Source organism: Gigantopelta aegis, chromosome 8 (assembly GCF_016097555.1).
Source record: "Gigantopelta aegis isolate Gae_Host chromosome 8, Gae_host_genome, whole genome shotgun sequence".
NCBI classification, from domain to species: domain Eukaryota; kingdom Metazoa; phylum Mollusca; class Gastropoda; order Neomphalida; family Peltospiridae; genus Gigantopelta; species Gigantopelta aegis.
The window spans coordinates 78,891,590-78,908,833 of NC_054706.1; the positions used below are offsets into that span (position 1 = coordinate 78,891,590).

Below are 17,244 nucleotides of genomic sequence, written 5' to 3' on the forward strand. Positions count from 1 at the left end.
TTTTTTTTAAACTGAGCATAGCAATTTGGGCATGAGCGTAGCAAATGTCGACTAAGCATAGCAAACTACGCCCAAAGCGTAGCAGTTGGCAGCTCTGATTATACCACTCCAAATCTAGGTCTGATTAAAATGGATTGTATTCTGCTTTTAACAAGAAACTGACAATAATTTAAGTGTAGATTCGGTTAAATAGGGTAACAATCAATTATAAACCAGTGTCATTCAGTTAGAATACTCCATGGATAATAAATGCAAAGTTTCTGAAAACACTCTTCTCTTCGTTTACCTAAGATGATATTTGATATTCGTATTTATCTTCTCTTCATTTACCTGAGATGACATTTGAAGATCACTGAGCAGTTTTGGCCACAAGTTGACATCGGACGTCCCATGAAGGACAAAATTGGACATGTAGTGGTCTGAAAACTCCGCTAGTAGAGACCGCCCGAAGTTCCGGTCGTACGACCTCACACTAGAATTCCATTCAGCACCATCACTGGTCATCCTGTTAAACAAACACCAATTCAGTAAACAGCCACGTCTTGTGAAAATAGTCAAATGTTCAAGTTAAAGTTTGTTTTTGTTTAACAAAACCACTAAAGCACATTGATTAATTAATCATCATCTATTGGATGTCAAACATTTGGTAATTCTGACATGTAGTCATCAGAGGAAACCCGCTACATTTTTTCTAATGCAGCAAGGGATCTTTTATATACACTTTCCCACAGACAGGAAAGCACATACAACAGCCTTTGTCCAGTTGTGGTGCACTGGTTGGAACGAGAAAAATCCCAATCAGTTGAATGAATCCACCAAGAAGGTTCAATCCTGCAACGCAAGCACTTCAAGCGAGCATTCAACTGATTGAGCTAAATCCTGCCCCAGTGAAATAATAAGAACATACAGGTGAGTTACAAACCATCATTACACAAGATTTTTTGTCTGCCTCATTTATAATTTTTTATATTATTTATAAAACCTATAGTGTTAATTTTACATATCTGTGAAATGAAATCTATTCTATTCAGAATGCAAGATTATTAACAGTAAAAGATATTACCCTGAATCAAATCAAACAGATGACTGTGGCTAAAACTTGTTTATTTTCTTTAGTTTAACACCACCACTAGAAAACTTTGATTAATTAATCATCAGCTATTGGATGTCACACATTTGGTAATTTTTGACACGTAGTCTTCCAAGGATACCTGCTACATTTTACCATTGGCAAGAATGCAGGGGTTGAAATTAAAAATTTTTTTACCACTATCTCAAAGGAATAGTGAATTTCAAAATACACTATTCCGTCTAAAAATGTACTATACCTTCAATTATTAATGTACCACAAGTTTTCCCGACTGTGCTACCTCGCCATGTACAACATTGTGTAATGAACAATTGTTTATATACCAGTTTATGCATTACTGCGTACTAGCTGGAATTACAAACTAACTCACTCCAAACATCAGTCTCGATCAACAGACGTTTATTTTGTACCGGTAAGTGCATGAGAAAGGTCTTAGTAGCGCGAGGATTTGTTCTGCAAAAAGATGTAACTGAAGAAAAAGTGTAAGTGGAATAGTCGCAGGCGATTTGCAGTATTCCGTGCTTTATTTTCACCTTCATGACGGAATATTGGAAAAATTGTTTTACTATTCCGTTTCGAAATTTACTATTTGCGGAATAGTATAAAATTCGACCCCTGGAACGGATCTTTCATATACACTTTTCTACAGAGAGACCAGTACAACCCATGGCCTTTGATATACCAGTTGTGAGGCAATGGTTAAACTGTTGACATGCAACACTTTCAATCAACATATACACCACAGATAATAATACTACAACCTCTCGATCTAAAAGTAAATGTTTGAAATTGGAGGTGTGTGTGTATTGATAGTTTCAACTAGCATACTTAATTACCCTAGTTCCATATAGGAATGGTCAGCACACATTTAGCGGCACCCAGTGCAAACTGATACAGTCATAGTACCTTGATATAAAATTACTACAATTTACTGGACCAATGAAACACTACTATGGGTATTTGATGCAATATTTAAAGTTAGGTGCACTTTCATCTTTTACCCAGCGAGATGCTACAGGTATTTGCTACTACACTGCTATGAAAAAAATGAAGCACTCACTCTGGCATGATGATCTCCTGACAGTGTAGTACAGGATCAAGCATGTCCATGTCGATACTGCTCGCCGACGACAGATGTCGCCGTTTTCCTAGTTCTGTCGGTGTCACAGGTCTACAAGAAAAACACCAAATTAACAAAACATTTTCATCCATGTAAAACATCATATGCAGGGACTTATCCACCATTTTTTATGGATTTGGGAAAATTAGAGTGAGTAAATCATACTGTTTAATTAATTAGAACACACATAATTAAATATATACATATTGTTTTTAACATAGAAATTGAGTGCCACATTCTTTTGGGAAGCGGCCTATGTTCAGATCAGAATGCCTGGATAAAGCCCAGAATGCCTGGATAAAGCCCCGGTATGTTGATATGTTTTATATTTAGACATCAGTTTATGTTTTTCTTTTTTAAAGGACAATGGTATGGTCTAAATAATATATTACCACATACCTGCATCTTCCTGGAGCCAAAGACGATGGTCTGGAATTCTGCCTCGAAATGGATATTTTCAACGGACTGTTTTGCAGTGAGGTAGCTGCCATTTTAGCTGAACCGACATCGCGTGCCCCATCACCACTCTCGTCGGATGGCTTCAGAGCATGAGGACTCGCCAGCGGGTGACTTATTACTCTCTCGTGTTCCGCAACATCGTCAATTGTTTTCGCTTCAATCCCATCCTCAAAATATTCCTCAAACATACTGCTGCTGCCTTCTGAGAGAAACATTTTACGCACATCACTAACTTTCATCTTTACATCAGAATCATCCACCGTCTCCAACTGCCTAGACAACATTGACGTTCCCTTTAACGAAGAATTTTGACCAGAATCGGAAGATGATTTATCTGGACTACTTAGTTGCACATTTTCACTCAATGATTTGTTCGTAATTAAATCTGCCGACTTCCGAACATGTTGTACATTTTCAACTTTTGCGCACTCAACAATCCTTTGAGCAGACAGCCGACATTTGAATTCAGATCTATCCGACTGAGAAGACGACGCACCTTCTAAGTTACACTCTTCGTCTTTCATACTCACCATCTCTATACATCCTCCCAACCTGTTCACAGTCCTCTCAACCCTCTCTCCCACTTGGTTACCACACCGATCACCCAGTTCCGTCTGGTACAACCGACTTCTCTCACCAACATCACATACGTCCCTGTCACCACACACTGGCGAAGTCGTTGAAGGGAAAAACCTGTCCCCTGAATTAGCCCCAGGTTCAATGGGAGTGGTGACTGCTGAAGACTTTTCACTTTGTAACGGCGCGTCGTTGAACGTCAGATCATTCATGAATGTTTCCAGAGATCCAGAGTCTCGTATTTCATGCACGTCACTACACCTAATGAAGTAACTGAGAATGTAGAGAAAGCGTTTCACAATGTCTTGCTTTTTGCCAACCACAATAGTCCGAGCAATTTTGAGAGGGTTTCCAATAGCACCGTATAAATCTCTGAAATACAAAATTAAAGAAAATATCACAAACATACTCTCAGTAACTGACAAGTTTGTTCTTTATTAGTATTAATTTTCAAGCAATCACTTCAGGGACATCAATTTAATACATGTACATACTGTACATCTGTCATTAATAAAAACTATTAACACTGGTTGGATATAACTGGTTGTGTTGATCTTTTGACTCTTGAGAACACACATTCAGGGCTCACCTGTCCACTCCCATTTTAGCCAATTGCTCATTTGTACACAAAATGGCTACAACATTTAATCTCTGGCCAATAAAATATTCTTTAAATTAACCACATCTGAATAATTTTCAAGGAAATACTCTACATATCTGAAAACTGACTAAAACAAAATTTGCTCCAGTGTGAGCCCTGCACATTTAAAAACTTTATAGACCCATGACGGACTACCTTCGTAAAATTTATAGCATCTCTTAGCCAATACTGCTCATCTTGGGCTATTAGCTGACTGCAAATTTTCACCCTGCTTAAGAACCTGTCAAAGTTAAAATTTTGTTTGGTTTAACGACACCTCTAGAGCACATTAATCATCGGCTATTGGATGTCAAGCACTTGGTAATTTTTACTTAATAGTCTTAGAAAGGAAACCTGTTACACTTTTCCATAAGTAGCAAGAGATTTTTTATATGCATCATCCCACAGACAGGATGGCACATACCACAGCCTTTGATATACGATGGATGGTGTACTGGCTGGAATGAGAAATAGCCCAATGGGCCCACTAACAGGGATCGATCCTAGACCACCAACGATGCATCAGGTGAGCATTTTACCACTGAGGTATGTCCTGCCCCCCCCCCCCCCCAAGAACCCATCATATCTGTAACATAAATCAAAATAAAACCAATGTGAATGATGGAAAGAAGCCGAACAACTCACCCCAACTGGGCCCACAAAGGGTTATATGGATGGGTTCTCGCAAGGGCATCCAGCTGAGAAAACAAAAGGAGAGAAAATAAAAGCCTTGGAGAAAAATAAGAATTTAATGTTTCTAAATGACCAGTTGTTACTAGCAATTTTCATTATTTATGCCAGATGTCAACATTTATATATTTTATATGACAATGCAAGAATAAATACAATAAATGCATTTGGCGTGACATTCCATTCTCAGTCCATTTACTCTTTTCAGTTGAAAAATAAAATGCATAAATTTAGTCAAATTAAATCTAAATGCTACTATGTTGTACACATGGATATCCTGTTTTCATTTAGGAATTTATGTTACCGTTTAAAAAAAATATATTAGTAGCCTTGAGTCACTAACAAAACCTCAAATACCCATCATGTATGGGGATCACACATTACTCACCCACTTAGCAGAATGTTTATCTAAATACGTTCTAGACGTAATTCCTCCAGCTGGTGTTACCGTGGCAACCCAGGCTAGATGATGCGTTAAGACAGCTGAGATGAGAGTGCTTAAAAAACTGAAAGAGAAGAAACATTAGTGAAAATCTACTTAAAACATGTCTCTCACAAATGACAATCTGCATAACCCATTTATTCAAAATTAGATACGCGAGAGCAAAGTGTGAACAAAATATTCGTTCTCACAATTTTCAGAGACCTAAACCCATTTCTGAGTTATTCAAAAACAGATTCAGATAACATATATATATAATTTTCACATAATCCATCATGACCATATAAATTTTGTCTTAATTTTAATACAAGAACGAAAAATGAGACTTGCATGAGTGATGCATGAATCAAACAATCGTTCTCGCAATTTTCAGAGGACTGTAACAATCTGCTCCAATCCTTATCCAAAACATTGAATCAAAACATTTATAAATCAATAATCTTCAAAATATAAAATTAATATATTCAAATCCCTGTTTTCTTGTAAAGAATAAGCAAATTTGTTTCAATATTTAAAAAAAAACATATTTACCTGCAAGAACATTGAATCAAAACGTTTATGCAGTCAATCAATATTCATTAATGTATCAATATATTCAAGTCCCCGTTTGCTACTTTTAAGAGTAAGGAAATTTGTCTTAATATTTTGAAAAATTAGTCCACCTTTTAGCTTTTATAATTATTTCCTACCTGCCTGTGATTATCCCAATTTATATCAGATATGCAGCCACATAAAGTAAAACATCACAATAAAAAAAAAAAAACAACATGGAAGACGCCTGCCATATCGTTTACTCACAATTTAGTGCTTTTGTTGTCAAACTTGTCAGCGAGCACCCTGAATTCGTTGATAAACTTTTCACAGAAGATGTACCGGTGATTGCTGTATGACATCATGTTGAGCCAGACCGGCTCAGCGAGTCGCGGAGCCGTGTACAGATCATAGACATCGTTTCGGAACAATTCCAATGCCTATGATAACAATAAATAAACTTAATTAAATATATATGGGAAAACAAATATATATAAGTATCATTCCTGAACACGCATATCTTATTTATGTGTTTGAAAATCAGTCACCAGAGATGAAAGTGGGTTACGAAAGGAAAGTAGGTAAAGTATTTTGAACGACTGATAATAAAACAAGCATTCTAAGAATACTGCTAAAGCAATTTAAATGTTCCCTGACCGGCCCAACAAATATTCTAACTCCTAAATTCAAGGGCCATAACTCTGTCAAAATGGGTAAATCGTCATGGAAGTTAAACTTGATATGTACGTAACAGTACATGATAAAGCTATACACAGAATGTCAGCTCAACATCTCAAGGCATTGTGAAAAAAACATCTGGAATACCATGTGGGACAGATTGACGGACAGACAGACAGACAGACAGGATGGAGGTCAAACCTTTAGTCCCCTCCCTTTGGACTAGTAGGGGACTAAAAAGGGGGTTGGAGGGTGGGGGATCGACTTACAAAGAAAATCTACCTGTCAGTTTCTGAGACCTTTCTAGAAACCCAATAATTGCTTGAAAATGTCTGAGCTATTGGCAACTCAGTTTGAGGCAGCACAGTACTAATGAAAGCTAATCCATCTGTATCTGTCTGATGTAAAACAGTTACACGGGTTACGTACCTCCATGACCATAGGAATAAATACTGGCAGCATAGTACTATTGAAAGCTAATCCATCTGTATCTGTCTGATGTAAAACAGCTAGGGTTACGTACCTCCATGACCATAGGAATAAATACTGGCAGCATAGTACTAATGAAAGCTAATCCATCTGTATCTGTCTGATGTAAAACAGCCAAGGGTTACGTACCTCCATGACTATAGGAATAAATACTGGCAGCATAGTACTAATGAAAGCTAATCCATCTGTATCTGTCTGATGTAAAACAGCAAGGGTTACGTACCTCCATGACCATAGGAATAAATACTGGCAGCATAGTACTAATGAAAGCTAATCCATCTGTATCTGTCTGATGTAAAACAGCCAAGGGTTACGTACCTCCATGACCATAGGAATAAATACTGGCAGCATAGTACTAATGAAAGCTAATCCATCTGTATCTGTCTGATGTAAAACATCTAAGGGTTACGTACCTCCATGACCATAGGAATAAATACTGGCAGCATAGTACTAATGAAAGCTAATCCATCTGTATCTGTTTGATGTAAAACAGCTAAGGGTTACGTACCTCCATTACTATAGGAATAAATACTGGCAGCATAGTACTAATGAAAGCTAATCCATATGTATCTGTTTGATGTAAAACAGCTACGGGTTACGTACCTCCATGACCATAGGAATAAAGCGAGGCCGGTTGAAGAACCCTCGCTCTACAACTGCTCGTAGCTTCTCCACGTGACCCTCCAGTAGCGGGATGTGAGAGAAAAAGAAGTTCTGGAAAAACCTAAAACACAAGAATGTCAACAATTAACATCAAATAACAGCCACAATTAAAACTGAATGTTTAGCTTTCAGAAATGAGTTCTGGAACAACCTAAAACGTAAGGATATCAACAATTAACATCAAACAACAGCCTCAATTAAAACTGAATGTTTAGCTTTCAGAAAGAAGTTCTGCAACATCTAAAACACAATGATATCAACAATTAAAATCAAATAAAAGAAACGACTAAACCTCTGAATAATTAGCTTTCAGAAAGAAGTTCTGGAAAAACCTAAAACACAACGATATCAACAACTAAACCAACCTGACAAAACCTGTAACTAAAAGAAAGTAAATTGCTACTGTGTAACTCTGACAAGCTACAATGACAAATGAGATAAATAGAAAAGGGTCTCCAATTTCAACTCATCTAAGACTCTCATGAACTGTATGCATTAATACCAGCATCTAGTTATAAGGCCAAATATATTACACTTTATGCATGGGGGAGTTTGGTAGATTAGTATCATATGAAGTGTGAGAGTTTTACAGTCAGATCTGATCCGCAAATTGTGAAGGCATTTAAATGTAAAAAACATTTTTAAAGCTGCCACAAAACATTTCTGGGTTACAGTACCATGACATGTTGAGTTATCGATTAATTGTTCACATCCCTAGTGTTTACTATGTAATAAATGTACTAAGTAAAGGGATACATAGAGATTATTATACAAGTGTCAGGATTCTTGTATTGCCCAAGCGAGAGTGAGGGTAATTCATGGATCCTGACATGAGTTTCTTAAAATCAGTACGACTCACACGCAAGTGTAATAATTTCTTTATTATCCATATTATTATTGTTATTTTTTAATGAATAATAAGGACAATCTTAAAAGTGCTTCAACCAGAACTAGTAGATGACAAAATGATGTAAAATTTCACATTCAGTCTGGGCTAGCAACGTCATGTTATGATGTCATTTCCCAAAATTGTGTCATTACACTTGTTATTACACATGTGCTTCATATGGTTTTTATTAACATGGTTATGTTGAACCATGTGGATAATAATGCTTGTTACATCAGTATGAGAGTGGACATCTGGAGTTCCTACGACAAACTTCAAATTCTAAAACACCATTAGTAATGCTAGGTTCCAACTGTCAACTGTCACGCTGTCAAGCTGACCAACTCACCGGTTACAGACTTACGATGGATGCACTCAGATTAACAACTAATGGGTTATACAATGAAAATCGAGTAGTAAGAGCACTCAGATTAGCAACTGGACAATCGTAGAAGTCGTGACAGGAGAAAGTTGATCAACATTCTGCTGGCAGTTGGTAGTATAACATTAAATGTCGACATTCTAAGTAAAGACTCACTCATTGGTCTGATCGTGCGAGTCATCACCATAACCAAACAGGATTCCAAGAGCTAGTTTGCTACGACGCTTCTGGGCATAGGAACTCTGGAAAGTTCAAACAGAAAAAAATATGTTAAAAAGCCTTGAAAATTTTCATAAACTATTTATGGGTTAAGTTTTGTTTTTGCCTGACCTATCATAACTATGTAAATGGTGTCCTAAATTTAATGCATGAATGACGAGACAGAGACACATAGAGAGAGAGAGAGAGAGAGAGAGAGAGAGAGAGAGAGAGAGAGAGAGAGAGAGAGAGAGAGCGAGAGAGAGAGAGAGCGAGAGAGAGAGCGAGCGAGTCCCTCAAAACCAGATATTTTTTACGGTTCCTTTTTAATTAACTATACAGAACATAACCTCTCTAAACTGGATACCTCTTAATACTGGACTTTTATTTGGTCCAGTGGGTGTCTGATTTAAAGGGATTTCATTGAAAATAATTTAAAAATAAATATAATATAGTTGATGCACCAAACTGTACAGTTAAACTTTGTGTTGTTTAACGACACCACTAGAGTACATTGATTTATTAATTGGCTATTGGATGTCAAACATTCGATCATTCTGACACATAGTCTTAGAGAGGAAACCCACTACATTTTTTCATTAGTAGCAAGGGATCTTTTATATGCCAATACACATACCACGGTCTTTGATATACCAGACATGGTACATATGCTGGAAAGAGAAATGGCCCAATGCCCACCAAAGGGAATCAATCTCAGACTGACCGCGCATCAGACAAGCACTTTACCAATGGGCTACGTCCTGTCCTGTTTAATGATACCACTAGAGCACATTGATTAATTGGATCTCAAACATTTGGTAATTCTGACTCGTAGTCATCAGAGGAAACCTGCTACATTTTTCCATTAGCAGCAAGGGGTCTTTTAATTTAAATTCACTTTTATATGTTGTGTACAGTATAAAGACCATGAAACCATGTCATGTGACCAACCTCTTGACTAAGAAGCTGCTCCTGAGAGCTCCACTTGCGACTCTGTAGCGATGTCGTCTGCGTCCTCATCCACCGCCGGTGCAGGCTGTTGTAGCTGCTCACACTGTTGCCACTTGGAGACGGGAAGTGGGTCTGGAAACTGCCACTAGACGTAACTATGGAAACAGAAAACATTTTCTTGAAAACATGTCCAAGTCTGCGATAAGATGATAAATGGAGCCATGAGCTACAATTCTAGGGGGTTTCAGGGTTTGCTGTTGTTATTGTTGTTGTTATTGTTGTTGTTTTTGTTGTTGTTTGGTTTTTGCTGTTTGGGTGGTTGGGGATTTTGGTATATTCAATACTAGTGATCTCTAATGTTAATAAGCCAAGTTGTAGATAAAAACCCTTACATGAATTGAGACCACTTTCATCATCCGTGGATTCACTGTAGCTGCTAGATGGGGTTGGGACAGCAACTGGTATGCTCTTTCCTGGAAACACAAATTACTTTTATTACTATGCAGTTAGCAAATAATAAACAGTAAACATTTATATCTGATAGCCAGGTCAAACAACTGAATTTAGAACTTCTATGCTAAAACACCCAACAAGACAAACTTATTTAACCTGAACTTATAATTTACACCGGAAAGTATAACCCAAACTAAACTTTTGGCCCACTAAATGTTTTATTTTTGAAAACTTAGATAAGTTTTGTTCGACCACCACAAGATTTTTTTAGAATTTTTTTTTAGATTTAGCTGTTTTAACATGAATATATTAAATAAATGCTTAATGACAACTATTGCAAAAATATCAAAACTTTAACAAATATAATTATATCATAAATTAGGTCCAGTAATTGTATCAATGATTATATGTCCCTGTAATTGGGTACAAAATGGCTCATATTGAACTGACCATATCCGGTGTCCCAGTTCTCCTGAGTTTCCACAGATAGGTGTTTAGGAATGGAGAAATCCAGCGGCTGACTGGAAACACTGGACGAATCGGAGTCCAAATCTCTGAAACACAACGTTAAAGTTTCAAATTAACAATCCATGTTCACACTAAAACTAATAAAAGGCTAAAATTCAGGATAAATGAATATTTAACCTGTTTACTGGTCCATTAATTTCACGTACTGCCAATTCCCAGTCCAATCACTTGTATAATTAGTGCATTAAACACAGCTGTAAGCATAGACCTATCTATAAGAAAGTGCTGCTAAATCATAAGAAACACCTATTTCTTAACAGGTTAATTCTCTAACATATCAACCCCTGCAATTGCCTTTGGCAATCGGCAATGCTGTGGAGATTGCTGTGGTGTTTTTAATTGTCTATGGGACTTTTTTTTCATGGCATGATTTTTGACGTAAGACATTTTCTTAATTGCAAGTGTTGCCTTTTGCACCAGATGTCAAAATTACTGAGTTTTAAACCTACATGTTTTCATTCTGGCTATAACAAGATAAACGGATAACTACTAACATCAAAACTTATACATGTTCTCGTTTTGGCTATTACAAGATAAACTGATAACTACTGATATCAAAACTTACACACGTTCTCGTTTTAGCTATTACAAAATAAACTGATAACTACTGATATCAAAACTTACACACGTTCTCGTTTTGGCTATTACAAAATAAACTGATAACTACTGATATCAAAACTTTCACACGTTTTCGTTTTGGCTATTACAAGATAAACTGATAACTACTGATATCAAAACTCACACGTTTTCGTTTTGGCTATAACTACTAACATCAAAACTTACACACGTTTTCGTTTTGGCTATTACAAGATAAACTGATAACTACTGACATCAAAACTTACACATGTTTTCATTTTGGCTATTACAAGATAAACTGATAACTACTAACATCAAAACTTACACACGTTTTCATTTTGGCTATTACAAGATAAACTGATAACTACTGACATCAAAACTTACACATGTTTTCATTTTGGCTATTACAAGATAAACTGATAACTACTAACATCAAAACTTACACACGTTTTCATTTTGGCTATTACAAGATAAACTGATAACTACTGACATCAAAACTTACACACGTTTTCGTTTTGGCTATTACAAGATAAACTGATAACTACTCATATCAAAACTCACACGTTTTCGTTTTGGCTATTACAAGATAAACTGATAACTACTCATATCAAAACTCACACGTTTTCGTTTTGGCTATTACAAGATAAACTGATAACTACTCATATCAAAACTCACACGTTTTCGTTTTGGCTATTACAAGATAAACTGATAACTACTCATATCAAAACTCACACACGTTCTCGTTTTGGCTATAACAAAATAAACTGACAACTACTCATATCAAAACTCACACACGTTCTCGTTTACACTACTACAAAATAAACTGATAACTACTGATACCAAAACTCACACACATTTTCGTTTTGGCTACTACAAAATAAACGGATAACTACTAATATCAAAACTCACACAAGTTCTCGTTTTGGCTATTATAAAATAAACTGATAACTACTGATATCAAAACTCACACACGTTCTTGTTTAAGCTACTACAAAATAAACTGATAACTACTAATATCAAAACTCACACAAGTTCTTGTTTTGGCTACTACAAGAAAAAACAAAAACTACCAATATCAAAACTCACAAAGGTTCTCGTTTGGGCTTTTCTGGGTAGAAAATCTTACTCAGCATAATCTGTGGTGGCGATCTGAAATTAAATACATGAAAGTTATTTTTAAAATTCATGTACAGATATCATCATCTTAACGTGACACAAATAATTAAGTTAGTTTCATTTAATGTAATTCTAATAAAATTATTTTTAAATTCATGTACAGATATCTTAACGTGACACAAATAGCTAATTAAGTTAGTTTCATTTAATGTAATTCTAATATAATTATTTTTAAAATTCATGTACAGATATCTTAACATGAGACAAATAGCTAATTAAGTTAGTTTCATTTAATGTAATTCTAATAAAATTATTTTTAAAATTCATGTACAGATATCATCATCTTAACGTGACACAAATAGCTAATTAAGTTAGTTTCATTTAATGTAATTCTAATAAAATTATTTTTAAAATTCATGTACAGATATCATCATCTTAACGTGACACAAATAGCTAATTAAGTTAGTTTCATTTAATGTAATTCTAATAAAGTTATTTTTAAAATTCATGTACAGATATCTTAACGTGACACAAATAGCTAATTAAGTTAGTTTCATTTAATGTAATTCTAATAAAATTATTTTTAAAATTCATGTACAGATATCATCATCTTAACGTGACACAAATAGCTAATTAAGTTAGTTTCATTTAATGTAATTCTAATAAAATTATTTTTAAAATTCATGTACAGATATCATCATCTTAACGTGAGACAAATAGCTAATTAAGTTAGTTTCATTTAATGTAATTCTAATAAAATGTTGGAATACAAATGTCCATAAAAATAATGTACTACAATAAATTTCTGATTCATAAATAGCTTCGTAGAAATACACAAACATACCAACACTTGAAAAGTTATTACTTGCAGAATACACCAAGATTAAATTTATCTCTTTTTAAGTTATTGTAAGAAATAAAAAATTCAGATAGCAACTTGTTTTTCATTACAAAAACCCTCATCCATTTGTAACTGCAAAATACTGTAGATCCTGAAATTAATGTGATCATAATATTAATGCGAAAAACGCGACTTAGTGTTATTTGCATTAATAATATTATGCATTTATTTCTATGTTTTGTCTATGTGTCCCATGTTATTAAAACCCAACCCCCCCAAAATTAATATATTTATAAAACAGAACTGGAGCACAATTCATCATAGATTAGACAGACTAACTGTCCAATAGTCCAGCAAACTGCCAGCCACATGTGACGATTGAAGGGTCTGTGGCATGGCCACTCTGTCAAAAGCCGACACATTCCATCATGCGTGAATGGGTTTTAGCATGCCAATATTGCGGTCAATCTTTTCTTTGTCTTTACTGTTCAAGTTCCCTGCAACTGTGTTGGCATAGTTGTAATGGTACATGTATGCTAATGTTTAGCCAGATTTATGTAACTATACATGTTACGTAAATGATTGCTGCAAAAATATGCTTTGAGCTGATTTCACCAAAAATACTAGGGACTGAACAGGTTAACTGATGTGTTGTACACAGACATGTTAGTAAGTTGATCTTACTGAAAACAGCTGCAACTTGGATTTAACCAAAAAGTACACAAACGTGTGGTGTTAGGAAAATTAATATTTCAAAGAGAGGCCACTCGCATTAATTTCATGTCGCAGTCTGCCCACCATCACTCGCATTAATTAAGGGACGTGTTACTTTCAGGATCTACAGTATATAAATAAGCCTAGTTATAGAACAATAACAAACAATGACCAGAGTGTTTACCCAGATTTTGGTAATCAGTTTACCTGATGAAGTGAACTTTAAGAGTTAACCCTTTGTATGCCATGCCGACAGAGCCAAGCATCATTTCTTCTAGCATCTGGTTATCACTGCTCAGTTTCTTAAACTACAAAGACAAACATTACGACTTAAAAATGTCTATTTCTCAGAATTAGTAACAGAGCTCACATACGCCAATCTTAAGACTACCTACAGCAATTTTAAACAGTATGTTTTACAACAAACAAACATAAAATTAAAACAAAAAATTACCCCCCCCCCCCCCCCCCCTTCAAATGACAGCAATACCTTTTATCCAATGGCAAAAAGCTGCCATCACTAACACCCTTAATCTACGGGAATTGATATCAGAGCTATGGCAACTGACATCGGTGTCGCCGATAAGTTTGAGCCCTGTCGTAATCTCAGTATTATTATACTTACAGAGTGCATCCACTTTTCTGATATAACGGTACCTTGTACAACGCACATACACAATTATTAAATTGAATAACACATATATACACTGTAAAAATTATATGATAAATTATTTACCAGTAGCTTGGTTAAAAACTGATTTCATCTAATCAAAAGAAGAGCTAAGTACTTGTAAATGAATATTAAACCTGGTATTTGGGACATGTCTTCTATGAGGATGAAGAACCAGGCTAAATAAAAATATGTATGTAAAAGTAAATGAATATTAAACCTGGTATTTGGGACATGTCTTCTATGAGGATGAAGAACCAGGCTAAATAAAAATATGTATGTAAAAGTAAATGAATATTAAACCTGGTATTTGGGACATGTCTTCTGTGATGATGAGCTGCTTCCGTCCAGATTGGATTTACCAAGCGGTGGCCGCAAGTTGGTCGCACTTTTTGCTCCACCAGGCTTTTGGGGACTCTACACACACAACAAATAGACTCATTGTAATTACTCTTCATTCAATTTTCAAATATATGCTTAAAGCACTATAATTTGTGAAAAGAGAAAACATTAATAATTGTAGATAAAGACAATCAACGTTGGGGTGAGATGTAGCTCAGTGGGCCCATTGGGCTATTTATTATTCAAGCCAGTGCACCAAAGGCTGTGGTACATGATGATACAATTTAACTATCATATGATTACAAAATGCATTTCATACCAGATATTATTGCTCACAAACACAAATGTCCTAAAAGGAAGCACAAACTATATAAAAAAAATTAATAATAATAAATGAAAATTAAAAACACAATGGTAAAACACTACATTTGTCTACGATTAAAATCTGTGATTGATAACCAAATTCAAATCCAAATGTTTTTCCATGCCCACATCCAGTAGGTTCAGGCATGTCCACCATGGGTCCGGTGTGACCGGTGGCCTGATCCAGGCATGTCCACCCTGGGTCCGGTGTGACCGGTGGCCTGATTCAGGCATGTCCACCCTGGGCCCAATGTGACCGGTGGCCTGATCCAGGCATGTCCACCCTGGGTCCGGTGTGACCGGTGGCCTGATTCAGGCATGTCCACCCTGGGTCCGGTGTGACCGGTGGCCTGATTCAGGCATGTCCACCCTGGGTCCGGTGGCCTGATTCAGGCATGTCCACCCTGGGTCCGGTGTGACCGGTGGCCTGATTCAGGCATGTCCACTCTGGGTCCGGTGTGACCGGTGGCCTGATTCAGGCATGTCCACCATGGGTCTGGTGTGACCGGTGGCCTGATCCAGGCATGTCCACCATGGGTCCGGTGTGACCGGTGGCCTGATCCAGGCATGTCCACCATGGGTCCGGTGTGACCGGTGGCCTGATCCAGGGTGACCGGTGGCCTGATCCAGGCATGTTCACCCTGGGTCCGGTGTGACCGGTGGCCTGATCCAGGCATGTCCACCCTGGGTCCGGTGTGACCGGTGGCCTAATCCAGGCATGTCCACCCTGGGTCCGGTGTGACCGGTGGCCTGATCCAGGCATGTCCACCATGGGTCTGGTGTGACCGGTGGCCTGATCCAGGGTGACCGGTGGCCTGATCCAGGCATGTTCACCCTGGGTCCGGTGTGACCTGTGGCCTGATCCAGGCATGTCCACCCTGGGTCCGGTGTGACCGGTGGCCTAATCCAGGCATGTCCACCCTGGGTCCGGTGTGACCGGTGGCCTGATCCAGGCATGTCCACCATGGGTCCGGTGTGACCGGTGGCCTGATCCAGGGTGACCGGTGGCCTGATCCAGGCATGTTCACCCTGGGTCCGGTGTGACCGGTGGCCTGATCCAGGCATGTTCACCCTGGGTCCGGTGTGACCGGTGGCCTGATCCAGGCATGTCCACCCTGGGTCCGGTGTGACCGGTGGCCTAATCCAGGCATGTCCACCCTGGGTCCGGTGGCCTGATTCAGGCATGTCCACCCTGGGTCCGGTGTGACCGGTGGCCTGATCCAGGCATGTCCACCATGGGTCCGGTGTGACCGGTGGCCTGATCCAGGCATGTCCACCCTGGGTCCGGTGTGACCGGTGGCCTGATCCAGGCATGTCCACCCTGGGTCCGGTGTGACCGGTGGCCTGATCCAGGCATGTCCACCCTGGGTCCGGTGTGACCGGTGGCCTGATCCAGGGCAGATTGATAACCATATCTGTCTTTTTAACTACATCACTTACCCGTTCAAAAGAGTCCTCATCCACCTTCCTAATGGCATCCGAGTCAAACATGGGGGTGCGTCCTTTGTCATGGTCAGCGTATATCACCAAACGGATTTTATTACGATCAAGTTTGGGACGTGATCTGAAAATAAACAAAAAGGAAAAATTATTTTAAAAAGAAAGCAAATATAAAAGAAAAAGAGTAAGTTTTCCACAAAAATCCATGTGGATTCTCACAGAAACAGTCTGCGAGCACCATCTAAATCCAAACTTAACAGTATTTGTACAGAACTAATGCTATGAAAAGTGTCTGTATATAATCCCTATGGTCTGCATTTACTGGAATCCCTTGTGGTGCCCAGTAACAGTGCACAGGACTCATTGGGTTCCTAGCTTTATTCACCCCAGGTATCCTATTCCACAT

General features: G+C 37.6%; 1 protein-coding gene across 2 annotated transcripts in view; it reads right to left on the bottom strand.

Moving 5' to 3' along the window:
- LOC121380043 (folliculin-interacting protein 1-like) overlaps positions 1 to 17,244 on the bottom strand; it is a 37,834-nt gene that overhangs the window by 8,647 nt on the left and 11,943 nt on the right. For both annotated transcript variants that reach the window (XM_041508773.1, XM_041508771.1), the window contains exons 2-16: positions 16,839 to 16,962; positions 14,997 to 15,110; positions 14,231 to 14,331; positions 12,439 to 12,501; positions 10,699 to 10,802; positions 10,188 to 10,268; positions 9,796 to 9,950; positions 8,803 to 8,888; positions 7,319 to 7,439; positions 5,816 to 5,988; positions 4,964 to 5,081; positions 4,531 to 4,583; positions 2,610 to 3,617; positions 2,151 to 2,261; positions 331 to 505 (exon numbers count right to left, since the gene is read on the bottom strand). In XM_041508773.1, the coding sequence (XP_041364707.1) occupies positions 331 to 505; positions 2,151 to 2,261; positions 2,610 to 3,617; positions 4,531 to 4,583; positions 4,964 to 5,081; positions 5,816 to 5,988; positions 7,319 to 7,439; positions 8,803 to 8,888; positions 9,796 to 9,950; positions 10,188 to 10,268; positions 10,699 to 10,802; positions 12,439 to 12,501; positions 14,231 to 14,331; positions 14,997 to 15,110; positions 16,839 to 16,962 (2,587 nt within the window). The remainder of the gene's footprint in view (positions 1 to 330; positions 506 to 2,150; positions 2,262 to 2,609; positions 3,618 to 4,530; positions 4,584 to 4,963; positions 5,082 to 5,815; positions 5,989 to 7,318; positions 7,440 to 8,802; positions 8,889 to 9,795; positions 9,951 to 10,187; positions 10,269 to 10,698; positions 10,803 to 12,438; positions 12,502 to 14,230; positions 14,332 to 14,996; positions 15,111 to 16,838; positions 16,963 to 17,244) is intronic.